The following is a 17,144-nucleotide window of genomic DNA, read 5'->3' as shown; positions in this document are numbered from 1 at the left end:
TGAGACCCTACCTCGAAAAACCAAAAAAAAAAAAAAAAAAAAAAAAATTGTATTTACTTAACTGCAAGCTGAGAGATACAGAAAGAGAGAGAGAGAATGGCCTACAGCTATTGCAAATGAACTCCAGATGCACGTGTCACTTTATGCAGCTGGCTTATGTGTTCGATTCCCCAATACCCACATAAAAATAAACTTGCAGGGATCTAGTCCTACCTTTGCTTTCCAAGTGCTGGGATTAAAGACATGTTCCACCATGTCTGGCTTGGTGATATCTATTTTAAAGTCATCACCTATGATGGGAGAATGGAATTTCAAAGGGGAAAGTGTGGGGTGGGGAGGAGGGTATAACTATGGGATATTTTTTTATAACCATAGAAAATGTTAATAAAAATTAAATAAATAAAAATTTTTTAAAAAGAAAAAAATAAAATAAAGTCATCACATCATTCTTTTTATTTTGGTGGGAGGGCGGATTTTGAGGTAGGGTCTCACTCTGGTCCAGGCTAACCTGGAATCCACTATGTAGTCTCAGGGTGGCCTTGAACTCATGGCAATCTTCTTACCTCTGCCTCCCCGAGTGTTAGGATTAAAGGCATGCGGCACCACGCCCAACTCCATCACCTCATTCTTGATTCTCAAAGACGTGTGGTGATCTGATCATTTCATGTAGACACGGCCATCAGGTGACATGTCGCTTAGTTCTTGCTTCTGTGGGGAATACCCTATGTTTGCTATATTCAAGAACATGGCTCAATAAAGGCTAAGAAACAAGTTCACAGATATCATTGGTAGAGAGGTTCTCAGAAATGGCTCACTTCCAAGTGAGCATAGAAGCATGTCAGAGGCAGGTTCTTCAACCTGAGAAGCCTCTTCCCCCCTCTCCCCAGGATTTTACTATATTGCTCAGGTTGGCCCAAAACTTCTGGACTCAGCAATCTTCCTGACTTAGCCTCCCCAGTAGTTGGTACCACAGTTATATACCACAGTGCTCAGCTAGGCTCATTTTAAAATGCTATTCAGGGGCTGGAGAGATGGCTTAGTGTTTAAGGTGCTTGACTGTAAAGCCTAAGGACACAGGTTCAATTTCCCCAGAATCCACATAAGCCAGATGGTGGTGCATGTGTCTGGAGTCTGTTTGCAATGGCTAGAGGCCCTGGTGCACCCATTCTCATTCTCTCTGATAAACAAACAAACAAACAAATAAATAAATTCAAAATGGGCTGGAAAGATGGCTTAGTGGTTAAGGACCCCAGTTCAACTCCCCAGAACCCACATAAGCCAGACGCACAAGGTGACAAATGAACATAAGGAGACACATGGGCACAAGGTGGCATACATGTCTGGAGTTCAATTTCAGTAGCTAGAGGCCCTCATCTATTCTCTTTCTCATAAAAAATTTTTAAAAATATTTAAAATTCTATTTAGAGCTAGGAAGATGGCTCAGCAGTTAAAGGCACTTACTTGCAAAGCCTGTAGACCCTGGTTGGATTACCCAGGGCCCACATAAATCCAGGTGCACAAAGTGGAGTTTGTAGCGGCAAGAGGCCCAGGCATGCCCATAGTTTCTCTCTCCATCTCTCATAAATAAATGAAAAAAAAATTTAAACCCTCTATTTTGTAGACTGTGGTGATATAAAAGGTTTCTAAAGAATGACACTTTGAAATGTGAAAGTTGTCAAGCCAATTCCCAAATCCTCAGGTGTGGAATCCGAGGCCTGGAGGGTAGGTCACAGGAGTGTGGAAGGTCACAGGAGTCGTGATTGACAGGCCAGGGAGAGGGGGCAGCTCTGGACTCAGGGTAGAGCTCTCTCCACTCTTCCGCGGAGCCACCCGGCAGCTTCTGCTTCACGCACTTTCATGTCATTCTTGAGGGTTCCTTTGCTATGGGCTAGAACAATCTGGAAGCACAACCACTCTCCCAAGGTTTGCATTTTTTCTGCTCTTACTTCACACTTCTGTGAAGTAACTGTGAGGCTTGGCTGCCTCGACACAAGACGGGGGCGGGAGTTGCTCCCCGGCTGCCTGTCAAAATTGGCCTGCCATGCCAGCATAAATCAAACAGGAAAATTCTGATAATTGGATGACAAGGGAGGCAGTGAACAATTTTCCTCCCTGGGGTGGGGGGCGGGGAGAATCCACTCATCAGTACTGTTGTCTATCCAAAAGTAAAATAAAGTTACACCTGGGCTAAACAGAATCATATGACCTGGACAAGACACAGACCCATTGTGTTCCAATGTTAGGAATACTTCAGTTATTCAAGTAGCGATACTATATTCCCTGTTCTTCTCGGAATAACAGTACAACTTGATACTCTGTTCGCCCCCTCAAAGATAAAGAGAAAGTTCGGTATGGGTCTTAATTTATGAGGCGAGGGAACCTCTTTCCCTATTAAGGTTCATCCGTGTGGTGCTAAAAATGGTGCTGCGGTTGACTTGTGCGTAATTGATTCTCTGACGCTGACAACGCTTAGGAAAATGAAGGTATAAATGGAAGTGCCAAGCAGCCGCGGGAGCCAATGCCCAGCCCCGTGTCACCGTCACCGGAGCAGCGACTCACAGCCTCATCGCACAGGGACCTGTCACATCGGAGGTGAGAGGGGGACTGGGCTGGATGGGGGCAAGACAAGTTGACATCTCGCCTACGAACAGACAGCCAAAGGCCCATGGCCATCCCTTTTGCCCATGGGTTGGTGAGTACATGTGGCCTGACCCTGGGCATAGTAACCAACCCCTTCTCCAGAGACTCTAGAATGTGCTTTGGACAGTTGGCACCATTATGGGACTGTAGCGAAGGTATGGCACCTCAGCACGTGGAGACGTGGTGGGTGAACGTGGGCAGGAGTTGATGGGACGTGAGGGAGGTGCTGGTGTGCCTTCTAGCACGGAGGACAGCTTCAGGGACATGACATGAGCCAGCCGGATTCCCCGGTCAATGACTCTGGTGAGGACCCGAATGCAGCCCGGTGGTCTTACAGATCAATACGGGTTCATCGATCGCCCAGAACCTGTGCAATGTAAATTGCCTGGAAATTGATAACATTTTGTTTTCTTCCTTAATTGCAGCCATGCTCCTTACTCTATTTTTTTTTTAGACACAATTATCAGGTCTTGGAGCTTCCCATTATCTCTTGCCTGGCCCCTGATCCTTGCTTGAATGGTCCTGAAGTATTGATTTTTTTTTTTTCCACCACAAATCACCTCAAATCTTTTCTTTAAAAAAATTTTTTTATTTGTTATTTGGACAGAGAGAGAGAAAGAAAGAGGCAAACAGAGAGAGACTGAGCAGACATGCTAGGGCTTCCTGCCACTGCAAACAAACTCAAGATGCATGTGCCACCTTGTGCATCTGGCTTTATGTGGGAAATGGGGAATGGAACCTAGGCTGTTGGGGTTTATAAGCAAGCACTTTTAACCACTGAGCCATCTCATCAGTCTCAAATCCCTCTTTTTTTTTTTTTAATTTTAAAGATCTCTTTCTTTCTTTTTTCCTTTTTCCATTTTGAGGTAGTGTCTCACTCTGTAGCCCAGGCTGAACTGGAATTCACTATATAGTCTCAGGGTGGCCTCAAACTCACAGCAACCCACTTACCTCTGCCTCCCGAGTGCTGGGATTAAAGACATGAGTCACTAAACCCAGCTTTAGTTATTTCTTTATTTTGCTTGTTGGTGATGTGTGTATGTATATGGGTGTGCCGTGATAACCTGCCACTGCAAACAAATACCTGTCTGGTTCTATGTGGGTGGCTGGGGAATTGAACCCAGGCTGGCAGGCTTTGCTAGCAAGCCCTTCTAACCACTGAACCATCTCCCCAACCCCTCACATCCTCTGAAGAAGGTGTTTCACCATTAAAATTTAAATTTAGCCAGCCATGGTGGAGCATGCCTTTAATCCCAACACTGGGGAGGCAGAGGTAGGAGGATCGCCATGTGTTCGAGGCCGCCCTGAGACTCCATAGTGAATTCCAGGTCAGCGTGGGCTAGAGTGAGAGCCTACCTCGAAAAACCAAAAAATAACAACAAGAACAAAAATTGGGACCTGGGGGTGTGGCTCGATGGTAGAGCAATGCCTAGCATGTTTAAATCCCTGGGTTCCGTCTCCAGGACACAAACATATAGAGTTAGATTTCTTTGAACTCGGAACATTTTTTGGTGCAATGGTTTCTGAACTGGACTAGGACGGTAGTGCTTTGAGATCTTCAATTCCAAAGTAGAATGTTTACCAAAGGTCCTCCAGGTTTTCATATTGCCCTCGCTAACATGAGTATTTGAGACCTGACCTCTGTTGTTAGCTACAAATGTGTATCTGCAGGATTCTTGAGGACTTTATGGTGTGAAGGCTGGCAAAAGATATCAACTGATAAGGATCAAGCATACATTTCAGCTGAATGGAGACCTCAGCTGTATTTAATCACAGAATTTGCCCTGCAGAAAAGCTGATACCCATAACAGCATATTTTGAGATTTAAAATGCCTTTATTTCTGGGTGTGAGCCTTTAATCCCAGCACGCAGGAAGCAGAGGTAGGAGGAATCACTGTGAGTTTGAGGCCACTCTGAGACTACATAGTGAATTCCAGGTCAGCCTGGGCTAGAGTGAGACCCTACCTTGGGGTTGGGGGAAAAGAGAGAACAACGAAAACAAAATGCCTTTAGAGTTGTCTGAGAGCTGTCAATGAGGAGGCTGGGTTTGGATTGCACAACATTCAGTGAGTCCCAGCTCCTTAGACTGTCACGTGGGATGATGTGTCTGTCCAGAGCTGCTTCATTCTTGGTGACACAGCCCGTTTCCATCTTACTGTTGGCTGAGTAACTCTGGCCCCGGTCCTTTTCCAGTGGGATTTGGCAACCCCTTGGATTAGGTTCCTGTAGCTCAGGGGTGGCTGTGGTATCTGGACTCACCCCTGGGACAAAAGGCAAATGAGAGACTTGCTTGACCAGAGCGCGCTGTCACTTGGCCTCATTGCGAACGAGGAGGGCGTTCCTATGCTCACTATGAACGCCCCTGAAGTCTGCCTTCTGTTGAGGTAACTTCCAACTCCTTGACACCACAGCAATCACAAGGAGGTGCCAATCAAGCAGGTGCTCTCCTTTTGACTTCCTGGGAGGCCCCATGTAAAAAAGCAAAAAGCCGTCCCCTTTTCAGAATGCTTTCCCACTTGCAGGTGACGGATGCTGAAGGCCACATGAATAGGGAGTGTTGTGAATAAAGGTATTGTATCCCAGACACTGCCTCGCTCCAGAGCAGGAGGAAGTCTGCTGGCTTGGGAAGTAGGGACCCGTTCTGAAGTGCCCACTCCAAAGCTAATGTGACGGAGGACCATGAAAAAAAAAAAAAGCCTTTCTGCTCTTCCTTCCTGGGCTGGTGGGGGCCCCAGTGTGAAATGAGGATACAGCAGTACTCGCTTCCTTCTCTCCAACTCCATTCAACATAAAACAGCACAAGTCTGCCTTCCAAGGGAAGTCCTGGGTGAACACAGCAAAAATTTCTAGAGAATTCCTCATGTGCCAAGCTGCTCAGTCAGGTGCCACAGCTCACCCGATCCTCAGGCAGGAGACAGTCACCATCTCCATTTTGTGATTGGCGGGACTAAGGCTCAGAGAGGTCAAGGCACTTATCCGAGGGGGCACAGCTGGTGAGACAAGAGCCCAGATTTGAGTTCAAACATGCCTGAGAGCACAGGGCTTTTCCTCTGCTCTCTGCTGTCAGTGATGGGGTGACTTACGGGCACTAAGGGAAGGTACTTCCTCCTCCTCTAGCCCTCTCAGAGGCATGGATCTACATCTCAGACCGTACAGGAGGGACAGGTTTTTTTTTTGTCTGTTTTGTTTTTCTAGGTAGGGTCTCACTGTAGCCCAGGCTAACCTGGAATTCACTCTGAAGCCTCAGGGTGGCCTTGAACTCATATTGATCCTCCTGCCTCTATCTCCCGAGTGCTGAGGAGGGACAGTTTGATTATACTCACTGACTTCCTGTTCAACTCAGTGAGGTGGCCAGTGACTTTATCATAACCTTTATTTATTTTTTCATGTTTTTTGAGGTAGGGTCTCACTCTAGCCCAGGCCGACTTGGAATTCACTCTGTAATCCCAGGTTGCTGGCCTCAAACTTCCTGTGATCCTCCTAAATCTGCCTCCCTGAGATTACAGGCGTGTGCCGCCCGCCACCACCACGCCAGGCGCTCGCAGAACTTGAGCCCGGCAGGCCAAGGACATGGTGGGTGTGGCTGCACTGACCACGCCCCCTGCCGTTTTCCAGGTGTCACACCAGGTGAAGGATGGCCCTCTGGGTGTTCTTCTTCGTGATCCTCACCCTCAGCAGTGGCTCCCACTGCTCACGGCCACCCTCACCGCCCCTCAGGTAAGCAGCCCCAAGTTCTGAGCTCCCGAAGCCCTCCCACCCGTGGGGCGGAGAGTCCATTAAGGATACAGGGTCAGAGCCAGGCGTGGTGGTGCACTCGAGAGACACAGGTAGGAGACTCGCCGTGAGTTCGAGACCACCCTGAGACTACATAGTGAATTCCAGGTCGGCCTGGGCTAGAGTGAGACCCTACCTCTAAAATCCAAACATATATATAAAAGATTGCTCAGTGGTTAAGGCATCTGCCTGCAAAGCCAAAGGACCCAGTACCCACATAAAGCCAGATGCATGTGTCTGGAGTTCCTTTGCAGTGGCTAGAGGCCCTGGCGTGCCCATTCTCTCTCTCTTTCTCTCTGCCTCTTTCTCAAATTAATAAAAATAGATAGATAGATAGATAGATAGATAGATAGATAGATAGATAGATAAATAAATAAAAGGGACATAGCATTGCTGCCTGCAGATAGTGCTGACTGCTCTTCTCAGGCAGGAGGCCAGGCGTGGCAGCTCCTCAGAGGTCATCAGCTAGGCTCTGAGTCTCTGGGGGTGAGCGAGACGCTGGGGGAGAGAGGAACCTTGATGAGCAGGGTTAGTGTGGCTCTCACTGTCCTTTCACCTGGTCCCCACCTTGACCTCTAACCTTTGAGCAGGATGCGGCGCTACGCAGATGCCATCTTCACCAATAGCTACCGGAAGGTGCTGAGCCAGCTGTCTGCTCGCAAGCTGCTTCAGGACATCATGAACAGGCAGCAGGGGTAAGCAGACATCTCCCCGCACCCCTCTGCATGAGATTCCGGAAACCCTGACACAGGCAGTCAGGGACCATGCTAGGGCTCTTCAGTGACACAGCGCTGTCATTCAGAACATTGCACAGCAAAAGTGGCCAGGTCAAGTCTTCCCTTACCTCTACACCTGCAGTGTGCTTCTCCCTATCCTGGGCTCCAACAGTAGCAATGTTTGTAGCTGTCATTCCTGTTTGATTGTGACTTCAAGCTGGAAACACAGACAGTGTATCGGGCAGGCACACACACTAAGCACTGCGCCGGGTATGAAGAAAGCCCATGCCAGTGACCGCCACTATTCCTAGTCTCCTCTTGGATCTTTGAAACAATCCATCATGACCCTTTTGTACAGATCCTCAAGGACATCCGCAAGGACACAAGACAGTGGCAAAACAATTTATTTATTTAAAATATTTGTTTGAGGGCTGGAGAGATGGCTTAGCGGTTAAGCGCTTGCCTGTGAAGCCTAAGGACCCCGGTTCAAGGCTCGGTTCCCCAGGTCCCACGTTAGCCAGATGCACAAGGGGGCGCACGCGTCTGGGGTTCGTTTGCAGTGGCTGGAGGCCCTGGCGTGCCCATTCTCTCTCTCTCCCTCCCTCTATCTGTCTTTCTCTCTGTGTCTGTAGCTCTCAAATAAATAAATAAAAAATGAACAAAAAAAAATATTTGTTTGAGAGAGAAGAGAGAATGGGCATGCCAAGGCCTTCTCCCACAGCAAGTGAACTCCAGATACACGTACCACTTTGTATATGTAGCTTTATTCTTATTAAAGAGAAAGGAGGAGAGAAAGAATGGGCATGACAGGGCCTCTAGCCACTGTAAACAAACTCCAGACAATGCATGCACCGCCATGTGTATCAGGCTTACATGGGTTCTGGGGAATTGAACCTGGGTCCTTAGGCCACAGGCAAGCACCTTAACCGCTATGCATCTCTCCAGCTTGTGCATCTAGCTTTAATTGGGCCCTATGTAACTGAACCTAGACCATCAGGTTTTGTTTTGTTTTTTTGGTTTTTCGAGGTAGGGTCTCAGTGTAGCCCAGACTGACCATCAGGCTTTGTAAGCATGTGCCTTTAACCACTGAGCCATTTCTCCAGCCCATAATTTATTATTTTTTATTTATTTATTTTTGGTTTTTCAAGTTAAGAGTCTCATGCTAGCCTAGGCTAGCCTCTTAACTCTGCCTCCAGAGTGCTGGGATTAAAGGTGTGCACCAGCCAGGTGTTCAGTTCGAGGCCACCCTGAGACTCCATAGTGAATTCCAGGTCAGCCTGGGCTACAGTGAGACCCTACCTCGAAAAACCAAAAATAAATAAATAAACAAATAAAAGGTGTGCACCACCATGCCCAGGTCCAGGTGTGTTTTGTTTTTCTTTTTCTTTTTTTTTTTTTTTTTTTTTTTTGGTTTTTCGAGGTAGGGTGTCACTCTAACTCGGGCTGACCTGGAATTCACCTCGAACTCACAACGATCCTCCTACCTCTGCCTCCCGAGTGCTGGGATTAAAGGAATGTGTCACCACACCTGGCTTCTGGCGACATATTTGACTCATAAAAGCCAATGCCTCACCAACTGCCTGCCCTTGACTGTGAACTTGTCAGTGGCACCTACTCATTAGTTCAAGCTATGGGCCTGTTGATGTCCTTCTCAATCATGGTACCAGGAGGCCAGCCCACGACAACTTACCTTGTTACTGGTGCCTGGGGAATTTGATCACCTGGTTAACATGGTATCTACCAGATTGATAATCTGTGAGGAAAATTCTTGTAACTGTGTACATTTGCACACCGTACTCTTCACTACCATGTCGATTGCCTCCCTGACTGTTGCTGACTGCATGGCAGAATCCCATCGGGTACTGGACTAGCATAACACACACTCTCCACTCTACATACGGCCCTCTCTGTTCCTCTTTTCCTGCCCCACAGGGAGAAGAGCCAAGAGCAAGGAGCAAGGGTACGGCTTGGCCATCAGGTGGATGACATAGGGACAGACCAAAAGCAGATGGCACTGGAGAGCATCCTGGCATCCCTGTTGCAGAAGCACAGGTATGTGTGTGCACACACGTGTATCTAAGGACTTCAGAGACCTCCTTCCCTCTGGATTTCCAGGAAAAGGAAAAAAAAAAAAAAAAACCCAAGCAAACGAACAAAGACAATTCACCTCCTCTCCAGAGGTGTAGGGATCTGTCTGCCAAGCAAACAGAGAACAAGGCTCCTCTGCACACATACCAGGACCTAGGGAAAAGGGAAGAATTGCGTGACAGGGACCCACTGCTGTATGTCCATCATGGAGCAAAAGGCCAGGCTCAGTGTCTGTGATCAATATATTATGAGTGGTTCTGGACTAGGCCCCAGGGGATTGCAACATGGGTGAGCTGCGGGGTATGTCCTGGACCCTCTGCCAACCCCACGGAACTATAACGTAGAGACAAGCCAGTTTTCCTGCACCGTGTGGTTGACCAGTCAACACTGCTGTTGTTGGAGGGAGAGCTGGACAGAGTCATTCATTCCCCCGGGAGGCAGGGAGGATGAGGCAGCTGTTTCTCACTTTCACAGAAGAGAAAAAGGGAGGCAAAGAGAAGGTGACAGTTGGTCCCAAGTCAGGGACTGGCAAGCCCAAGCCTGCTTTGTGTTCTTTGAGCATCTTCACACAAGACTCCAGTTCTTGGACAATGTTTCCAAAAAGAATAGTGTGGCTGTCCAGAGAAAACACAGCTGTAGGTCTGGGGAGATGGCTCAGCAGCTAAAGGTCCTTGCTTGCAAAGCCTGAAGGTCTGGGTTAGATTCCCCAGTGTCCATGTAAAGTCAGATACAAAACAGTGTGCATACATCTGGAGTTTGTTTGCAGTGGCAAAAAGCCCTGGCATGCCCACACTCTCTCATCTCCTTGTAAATAAATCATATATATCCATGGCTGTATTTCAAAGCCTGAGTCTAAACTGAGCACAAGCATGTACCAGCATGACTCTCTGTCAGACGATTCTGCACCAACCTATTAAGCAATAGGTTGAGCTCCCTCGCCTTCATTCCAACCTAATTATAGATATAGAGCCAGAGATCTCACCAGCTGCTGCGTGGGGAAGACACAAGCACCAGCAGGCCACAGGCAGACAACAGGGGCTAGTGAGAACCAGCAGGGAGGCAGGATGTGGCCCGGGCTCATGACCATGGCAATTTCCTCCTCTGCAAAAGAGCAGGTGAACTCTGCTCACCTGGAAGGTCTCAGAGGCTAGAAACCTAGGAATATGACCCCTCAGGAGGGCCAGCCTGGGCCCTCTCTATTACTGGAGATTAGGTAATTTCCCAGCTGTGGCTCTTCCAGACCACCTTGGGCAAGCGTGGCCTCCAGGAAGTCCTGAGAAAGCAAGCTTTGTTGTTCAGGTGAACAGCCCTCAGCACAGCTCCAAGGAAGAGGCCTGGGGCGGGGGGCAGGGGGTTCCACATGTTATTCTCTTCCAACTCAACTGCCACTAATATAAGAGATACCACCAATGGCCCGAGAGAAGCCAGGCATGGTGGCTCATGTCTGGAATTCCAGCACTTGGGAAGCTGAGGCAGGATTGCCATGGCTTTGAGGCCATATGAGACCATATCTCAAGAAGCAAAAAGGGGGCTAGAGATGGCTTAGTGGTTAAGACACTTACCTGTGAAGCCTAAGGACCCATGTTTGACTCTCCAGATCCCATGTAAGCCAGATGCACAAAGGTGAGGCAAGCACAAGGCTGCACATGCCCACTAGGTAACACAAGCATCTGGTGTTTGATTTCAGTGGCTGAGGCCCTGGCATGCCAATTCTCTCTCTTTCTCTGTCTAAAATAAAAAAAAAATTTTTTTTTTTTGAAAAGCAAAAAAAAGGGGGCTGGACAGATGCACAAGGGGACACAGGCCTCTGGAGTTCGTTTGCAGTGGCTGGAGGGCCTGGCACACCCATTCTCTCTCTCTATCTGCCTCTTTCTGTCATTCTCAAATAAATAAATGAAAATAAACAACAACAAAGAAAAGAAAACAAATCATGATGTAGGCCGGGGATGTAGCTCTGTTAGTAGTGTGCTTGCCTAGTATGCATTAGACACTGTATTTGATTCCCAGTATTGCAAAAATAAATAAGTGAACAGTTTTAAAAAAGGGGGGGCTGGAGAGATGGCTTAGCAGCTAAAGCACTTGCCTGCAAACCTAAGGATCCAGGTCCAGTTTCCCAGGACCCATGTAGGCAGATGCACAAGGTGGCACATGCATCTGGAGTTCCTTTCCAGTGGCTAGAGGCCCTGAGACACCCATTCTCTCTCTCTCTCTCTCTCACACACACACAAATAATAAAATAAATAAAAAAAAATTTTTTAAAATTTAATCATGGAAAATGTGAATAAAAATTGAGAAAAAATTTAATAAAGTAAAAGGACACTGTATAGCGTAGAGCAGTTTGTACCCATCCACCTATGTCCTCTGTGGAAGGAAGCTGTAATCCCAGTTTAGCCATCTTCCCTCTGGAACAGCCATCCAGAGGTAGGTACCACATACCAGGCTCTGGGCTGGCCATGTTTAGTTGAAAGGACACTCACTCTGTTCAAGGGTTAGAAGTGTCATCTCCAAAGGGTATGTGACCAACCCAGGTCTCAGCAGGAGCCAGATGGCAGGGCAGGGGCTAAGCCTGAGGGTCACATTGCTGCACCCAAGAACACCTTTCCTGCTGCTGATGTTATCTCTGGGAATCCAGACAGCTAGCTGCTGCCCTGCAGCCCCATCACCTTGGTGACTCATACTTACTATAATCTCTGGATTGAGTTTCTCTCTTTTTTTTGCAGCAAAAATTCCCAAGGATGAAGCCTTCACTAGAGGCTTGGGCCACCTGTACCCAAAACAACTGGATCCAGTTAACCTACTTCAGTTCTGACCTATTTTTCCCTCTGTAAATACAATAAAATTCCCCCATGCTGCAGGCCTGTATTTTGGTTTTCTTTTATCTTCAGCCTAATTCTCCCTCTACCCTCCACCCCAGGGAAAAAGAGGTTTATTTTGGCTTATAGGCTTAAGGGGAAGCTCCATGATAGTAGAGGAAAATGATGGCATGAGCAGAGAGTGGACATCATCCCCTGGCCAACATAAGGTGGACAATAGCAACAGGAGAGTGTGCCAAGCACTGGCATAGGGAAACTGGCTATAACATCCATAAGCCCGCCCCAAACAATACACCACCTCCATGAGGTACTAATTCCCAAATGTCCATCAGCTGGGAACCTAGCATTCAGAACACCTAAGTTTATGGGGCACACCTGAATCAAGTCACCACATTCTGCTCCTGGCCCCCCTAAACTGATAACCATACATGATGTAAAATGCAATGCATTCATCTAACTTTGAAAGTCCCCATAGTTTTTTTTTTGTCAATTTTTTTTATTAACAACTTCCATGATTATAAAGAATATCCCCTTGTAATGCCCTCCCTCCCCCCACTTTCCCCTTTGAAACTCCATTCTCCATCATATGCCCCCCAATCAGTCTCTCTTTTATGCACTCCAGTCACTTCTTTCCAACACCATGATGCCTTCTGAGTCATCCCAAGGTCACCGCCATCTGAAAAGAGAAGCTTCTCTACCAAAAGTGAGAGTAGCATTACTACAAGGGTATGAACATTAAGAGAAGTGCTTACTGGGCAGTTTGATGAGCATAGTTTATACATTTAGCCAGACAGCAGCAGACGTTATGGCCCCAGGACTCATGACTACCCCGGTTTTAAGTTTTCGGTATCAGGGATGTATTCCCGCCCATGGAGCGGAATTAGAGGGCAGTTGGTTTCCACCATGCCAGATGTGCCACTATTTTCAGCCTAATTTTTAAATGGGTTTTCTGTGGTTATATTTCTCAGGTTGGTATCACAAAGAATAACAAAAATAAATAAAATAGGGCCAGGCGTGGTGGTAAATGTCCTTAATCTCAGCACTTGGGAGGCTGAGGTGGGAGGATAACTGTGAGTTCGAGACCACCTGAAACTACATAGTGAATTCCAGGTCAGCCTGGGCTACAGCGAGACCTTACCTTGAAAAACCAAAACAGTGCAAAAAATGGGCTGGAGATACGGCTTAGTGTTTAAGGCACCTGCCTGCAAAGCCAAAGGACCTAGGTTTGATTCCCAGGACCCATGTAAGCAGATGCACAAGATGGCGCATGCACCTGGAGTTCGTTTGCAGCAGCTGGAGGCCTGGTGTGCCCATTGTCTCTCTCTCTCTCTCAAAAAATAAATTTAAAAATATTATTTTTTAAAAAATTTTTTATTTATTTATTTAAGAGTGACAGACACAGAGAGAAAGACAGATAGAGGAAGAGAGAGAGAATGGGCGCGCCAGGGCTTCCAGCCTCTGCAAACGAACTCCAGACGCGTGCGCCCCCTTGTGCATCTGGCTAACGTGGGACCTGGGGAACCGAGCCTTGAACCAGGGTCCTTAGGCTTCACAGGCAAGCGCTTAACCGCTAAGCCATCTCTCCAGCCCAAAATATTAATTTTTTTGCTTATTTTTATTCATTTATTTGAGAGTGATGACAGAGAGAGAGAGAGAGAGAGAAAGAGAGAGAGAGAGAGAATGGATGCTTCAGGGCCTCCAGCCACTGGAAAAGAACTCCAGATGCATGTGCTACCTTGTGCATCTGGCTTACGTGGATACTGGGGAATTGAGCCTCAAACTGGGGTCCTTAGGCTTCATAGGCAAGCACTTAACTGCTAAGCCATCTCTGCAGCCCCAATAAAAAAAATTTTTTTTTCCAAGGTAGGATCTTACTCTAGCTCAGGCTGACCTGGAATTCACTCTGTATTCTCAGGGTGGCCTCAAACTCATGGCGATCCTCCTATCTCTGCCTCCTGAGTTCTGGGATTAAAGGTGTGCACCACCACAACTGGCAATAAAAATATATTTTTAAAAAGTGCAAAAATAGGGCTGGAGAGATGGTGTAGCGGTTAAGCGCTTGCCTGTGAAGCCTAAGGACCCCGGTTCGAGGCTCGGTTCCCCAGGTCCCACGTTAGCCAGATGCACAAGGGGGCGCACGCGTCTGGAGTTCGTTTGCAGTGGCTGGAAGCCCTGGCGCACCCATTCTCTCTCTCTCCCTCTATCTGCCTTTCTCTCTGTGTCTGTCGCTCTTAAATAAATAAATAAAATTTTTTTTAAAAAAGTGCAAAAATAAGCTGGGCATGGTGGCACATGCCTTTAATCCCAGCATTTGGGAGGCAGAGGTAGTAGGATCACCGTAAGTTCAAGGCCCGCCTGGGACTCCAGAGTGAGACCTTACCTCCCAAAAAAACAAAAAGAAAAAGCTGCAAAAATAATCACAGTATTGTATATTAACTCAGAAAGCAATCACATCCCTTTATTTTGCAGCCCCATATGCAGCCACCAGGGAAGGGAAGCACCTGACCGCAGTCCTGAGTAAACAGTAGACAGGGCTTGGGTCTCCCAGCACCAGCACTGTGAAAGTAGCTAGGCTCATTGGGTTCAGACCACCTGCTCCCCGGAATCTTCGGAAAGAAAGTGAAGCGTGGGAAACACGCAGCAGGGGGCCACTCCAAAGAGGCTGGTGGAGGAGACAAAAAAGCAATGGGAAACAAAAGCCCCTCCAATTGAGAAGGCTGGCCATTGAGGGCACACAGTCCACTTCAGCCCTGAGAGGGGAAAGGAGGGTAGGCCAGGGAACTTGCCCAAGGCCTGGAACAAAGGAAGAGGGAAAGTAAATGGGAGGCTGAGGAGAGTGGGGGGCACACAGCCTGCACCTCCTCCTCCCTCCTGGCCCCACCTGTTCATCTCCTTCCTTGCCCTGTCCCAACAAAAGCAAACACCCAGGGCTCTCTCAACTTTCAATTAGTTGTTCAAATGAAGTAATGACTGCTGAGACCCACCGCTACTTGTGGGATTTGAGGTGAATGCAATTAGAGGGAAAACCCATGTGGCAACAACTCCAGCCCGGGCTTTATATCCATTAACAGAGACACTAGCGGTAGCTGAAAAGACTTAATCTCTCCCCACAGAGACAAGAGCTCCCCACTTCCGTGGGGGCCCTACTTTAAAACAGGGCAATTTTTTTCCCCCAAAGAAGTGCTTTAATCAGTGGATGACTTGTTGCTTTAATGATAATGCCTTATGTTTGTATTAACTTGGAGTTCACAAGGAGGCTCCATCCAATACTTCATTTGCTCCCACCAGCAGCCCTCTGGAGAAAGACGTGTGTGTGGCTTCCCAGGGAGGTCAGATGACTGGTCCCAGGTCACAAACTGGGAGGCTACAGAGCTGGGGACTGATGGGGGCGGGGGCTGCAGACAGAGAGTACTCACACAGGATCTAAGATTTCAGCCCCCTCAGGAATGTGAATTGAGAAATCAAGTGACTTAATCAGGCAGGTAGGCCAGGTCCAAACTGTTTACTGGACTTCTGCTAACAATACCCAAGAAAAAGTATGCATTGATAATGTTAACCTACTGACACTATCACAGCTTTACCCAGTTAAAAGAAGCTCAAACAATTGAATTAACCTGTGTTTTAGAAAAATCATCCAACCAACACAAACCAATTTTAAGCCTTGCATGGTGGCACACACCTTTAATCTCAGCACTCAGGAGGCAGAGGAGGTAGGAGGATCGCTGAGAATTCAAGGTCACCCTAAGACTACATAGTGAATTCCAGGTCAGCCTGGGCTAGAGTGAGACCCTACCTCAAAAAACAAACAAACAAACAAAAAACACAACACACAAAAAAAAATTTTAGCTGGGTATGGTGGCACATGCCTTTAATTTCAGCAAAGTAGGAGGATTGCCCTGAGTTCGAGACCAGCCTGAGACTACAGAGTAAATTCCAGGCCAGCTTGGACTAGAGTGAATCCTGACCTCAAAGAAAAATTTTTAAAAAAGGTTATTTTATAATAAAGTGGTAATTATTTTAATTTTTATATATATGCACATATATATAATTTTACGTTGTGATTTGGGTCTGATGACATCTGATCCTTATAATGCCTTCAGAAGTATTTTCTTTTCCATTAATATGGAAACTAAAGCCAACAGATGTAAAGGTGTGTATGGTGTATTGGACATGGTGGCCACAGGCCCAGTATGAGGGAGAAAAAGGCAGAACGATCACACTATGCACTACACAGTGAGTTACAGGTTTGCTTCAGCTTCATAGTGAGATCCTGTCAGACAAGAGAGAGAAGGAGAGGGAGGACATTTGGACCCTGCTCGCTAGGGAATTCAAACAAGTTTCATGATTCTTCTTTGGACTTCTTATGTCAGGGCCAGGCCCAGGCCCAGGCTTATGTGCTGAGTAATTTGAGCAACACATCTGTCCTCTCCTTCCTCCCAAACCTACTTGGCTACAGTAACCAGCTTCCCTCACCTACCCCTGCTGCCCACGGCAGCCTTGCATCGTATCTGAGTGCGCGAGAGGCTTCGTCCATAAAGTCTGAAAGGCAGCAAGTGTCTCCACTATAACCCAACATAACACCCAGTTGCCTGAACTTTGCCATTGGTCCTAAAAGAAAATCTATTCCTTTTACCACATCCCTTCAAAGCCAGCATGTTCTGGTTTCTGCCTCTTCACTTACAATGGTCTGGTCAAACAGGCCAAGGACGCTGTGCTCTGGCCTCACAGCCTTTGTACCTGTTGATGCCCAGGCGCCTTCTAGTGTTTTGGGTCTCAGATTAGCTTTTCCAACTCTCCTTTCTACTATGCAAGAAAATGAAGACAGCACTGTCAATGAGTAATGATCTCTCACTAGATACTAAATCTAACAACCCTTTTAATATTTGAGAGAGAGAGAATGGGCATGCCAAGATCTTCAGCCACTGTAAACAAATTCCAGATGCATGTGCCACTTTGTGCATCTGGCTTTGTACATCTAGGAAATCAAACCTGCGTCCTTTGGCTTTGCAGGCGAGCACCTTAACCGCTAAGCCATCTCTCCAGCCTTAGATACTAAATCTGTTAGTGCCTTAAACTTGGACTTCCTAGTCTCTAGAAAAGAAATAAACTTACT

At 47.2% G+C, this 17,144-nt stretch overlaps 1 protein-coding gene across 2 annotated transcripts; it reads left to right on the top strand.

Annotated features, from left to right (window-relative positions):
* Positions 1-2,488: 2,488 nt before the first annotated feature.
* On the top strand, positions 2,489-12,080 carry Ghrh (growth hormone releasing hormone). Of its 2 annotated transcripts, none has more exons than XM_045157790.1 (5): positions 2,489-2,592; positions 6,256-6,357; positions 7,005-7,109; positions 9,063-9,182; positions 11,939-12,080. In XM_045157790.1, exons 2-5 carry the CDS (start codon positions 6,275-6,277, stop codon positions 11,955-11,957), a joined length of 327 nt encoding a protein of 108 aa, XP_045013725.1. In that variant the 5' UTR covers positions 2,489-2,592; positions 6,256-6,274; the 3' UTR covers positions 11,958-12,080. The 2 variants fall into 2 exon arrangements, with proteins under 2 accessions (XP_045013725.1, XP_045013726.1); XM_045157791.1 differs by lacking the exon at positions 2,489-2,592 and adding an exon at positions 5,543-5,633.
* The last annotated feature ends 5,064 nt before the right edge of the window (positions 12,081-17,144 follow it).

This window comes from Jaculus jaculus, chromosome 8 (assembly GCF_020740685.1).
Source record: "Jaculus jaculus isolate mJacJac1 chromosome 8, mJacJac1.mat.Y.cur, whole genome shotgun sequence".
In the NCBI taxonomy this organism is placed as follows: domain Eukaryota; kingdom Metazoa; phylum Chordata; class Mammalia; order Rodentia; family Dipodidae; genus Jaculus; species Jaculus jaculus.
This window is presented reverse-complemented; position numbering and strand designations above follow the sequence as displayed.

Coding starts and splice junctions, on each gene's coding strand:
- Ghrh (XM_045157790.1), top strand. CDS start 6,275: ATGGCCCTCTGGGTGTTCTTCTTCGTGATCCTCACCCTCAGCAGTGGC. Junction 6,358..7,004: donor CCACCCTCACCGCCCCTCAG/GTAAGCAGCCCC, acceptor ACCTTTGAGCAG/GATGCGGCGCTACGCAGATG. Junction 7,110..9,062: donor ATCATGAACAGGCAGCAGGG/GTAAGCAGACAT, acceptor CCTGCCCCACAG/GGAGAAGAGCCAAGAGCAAG.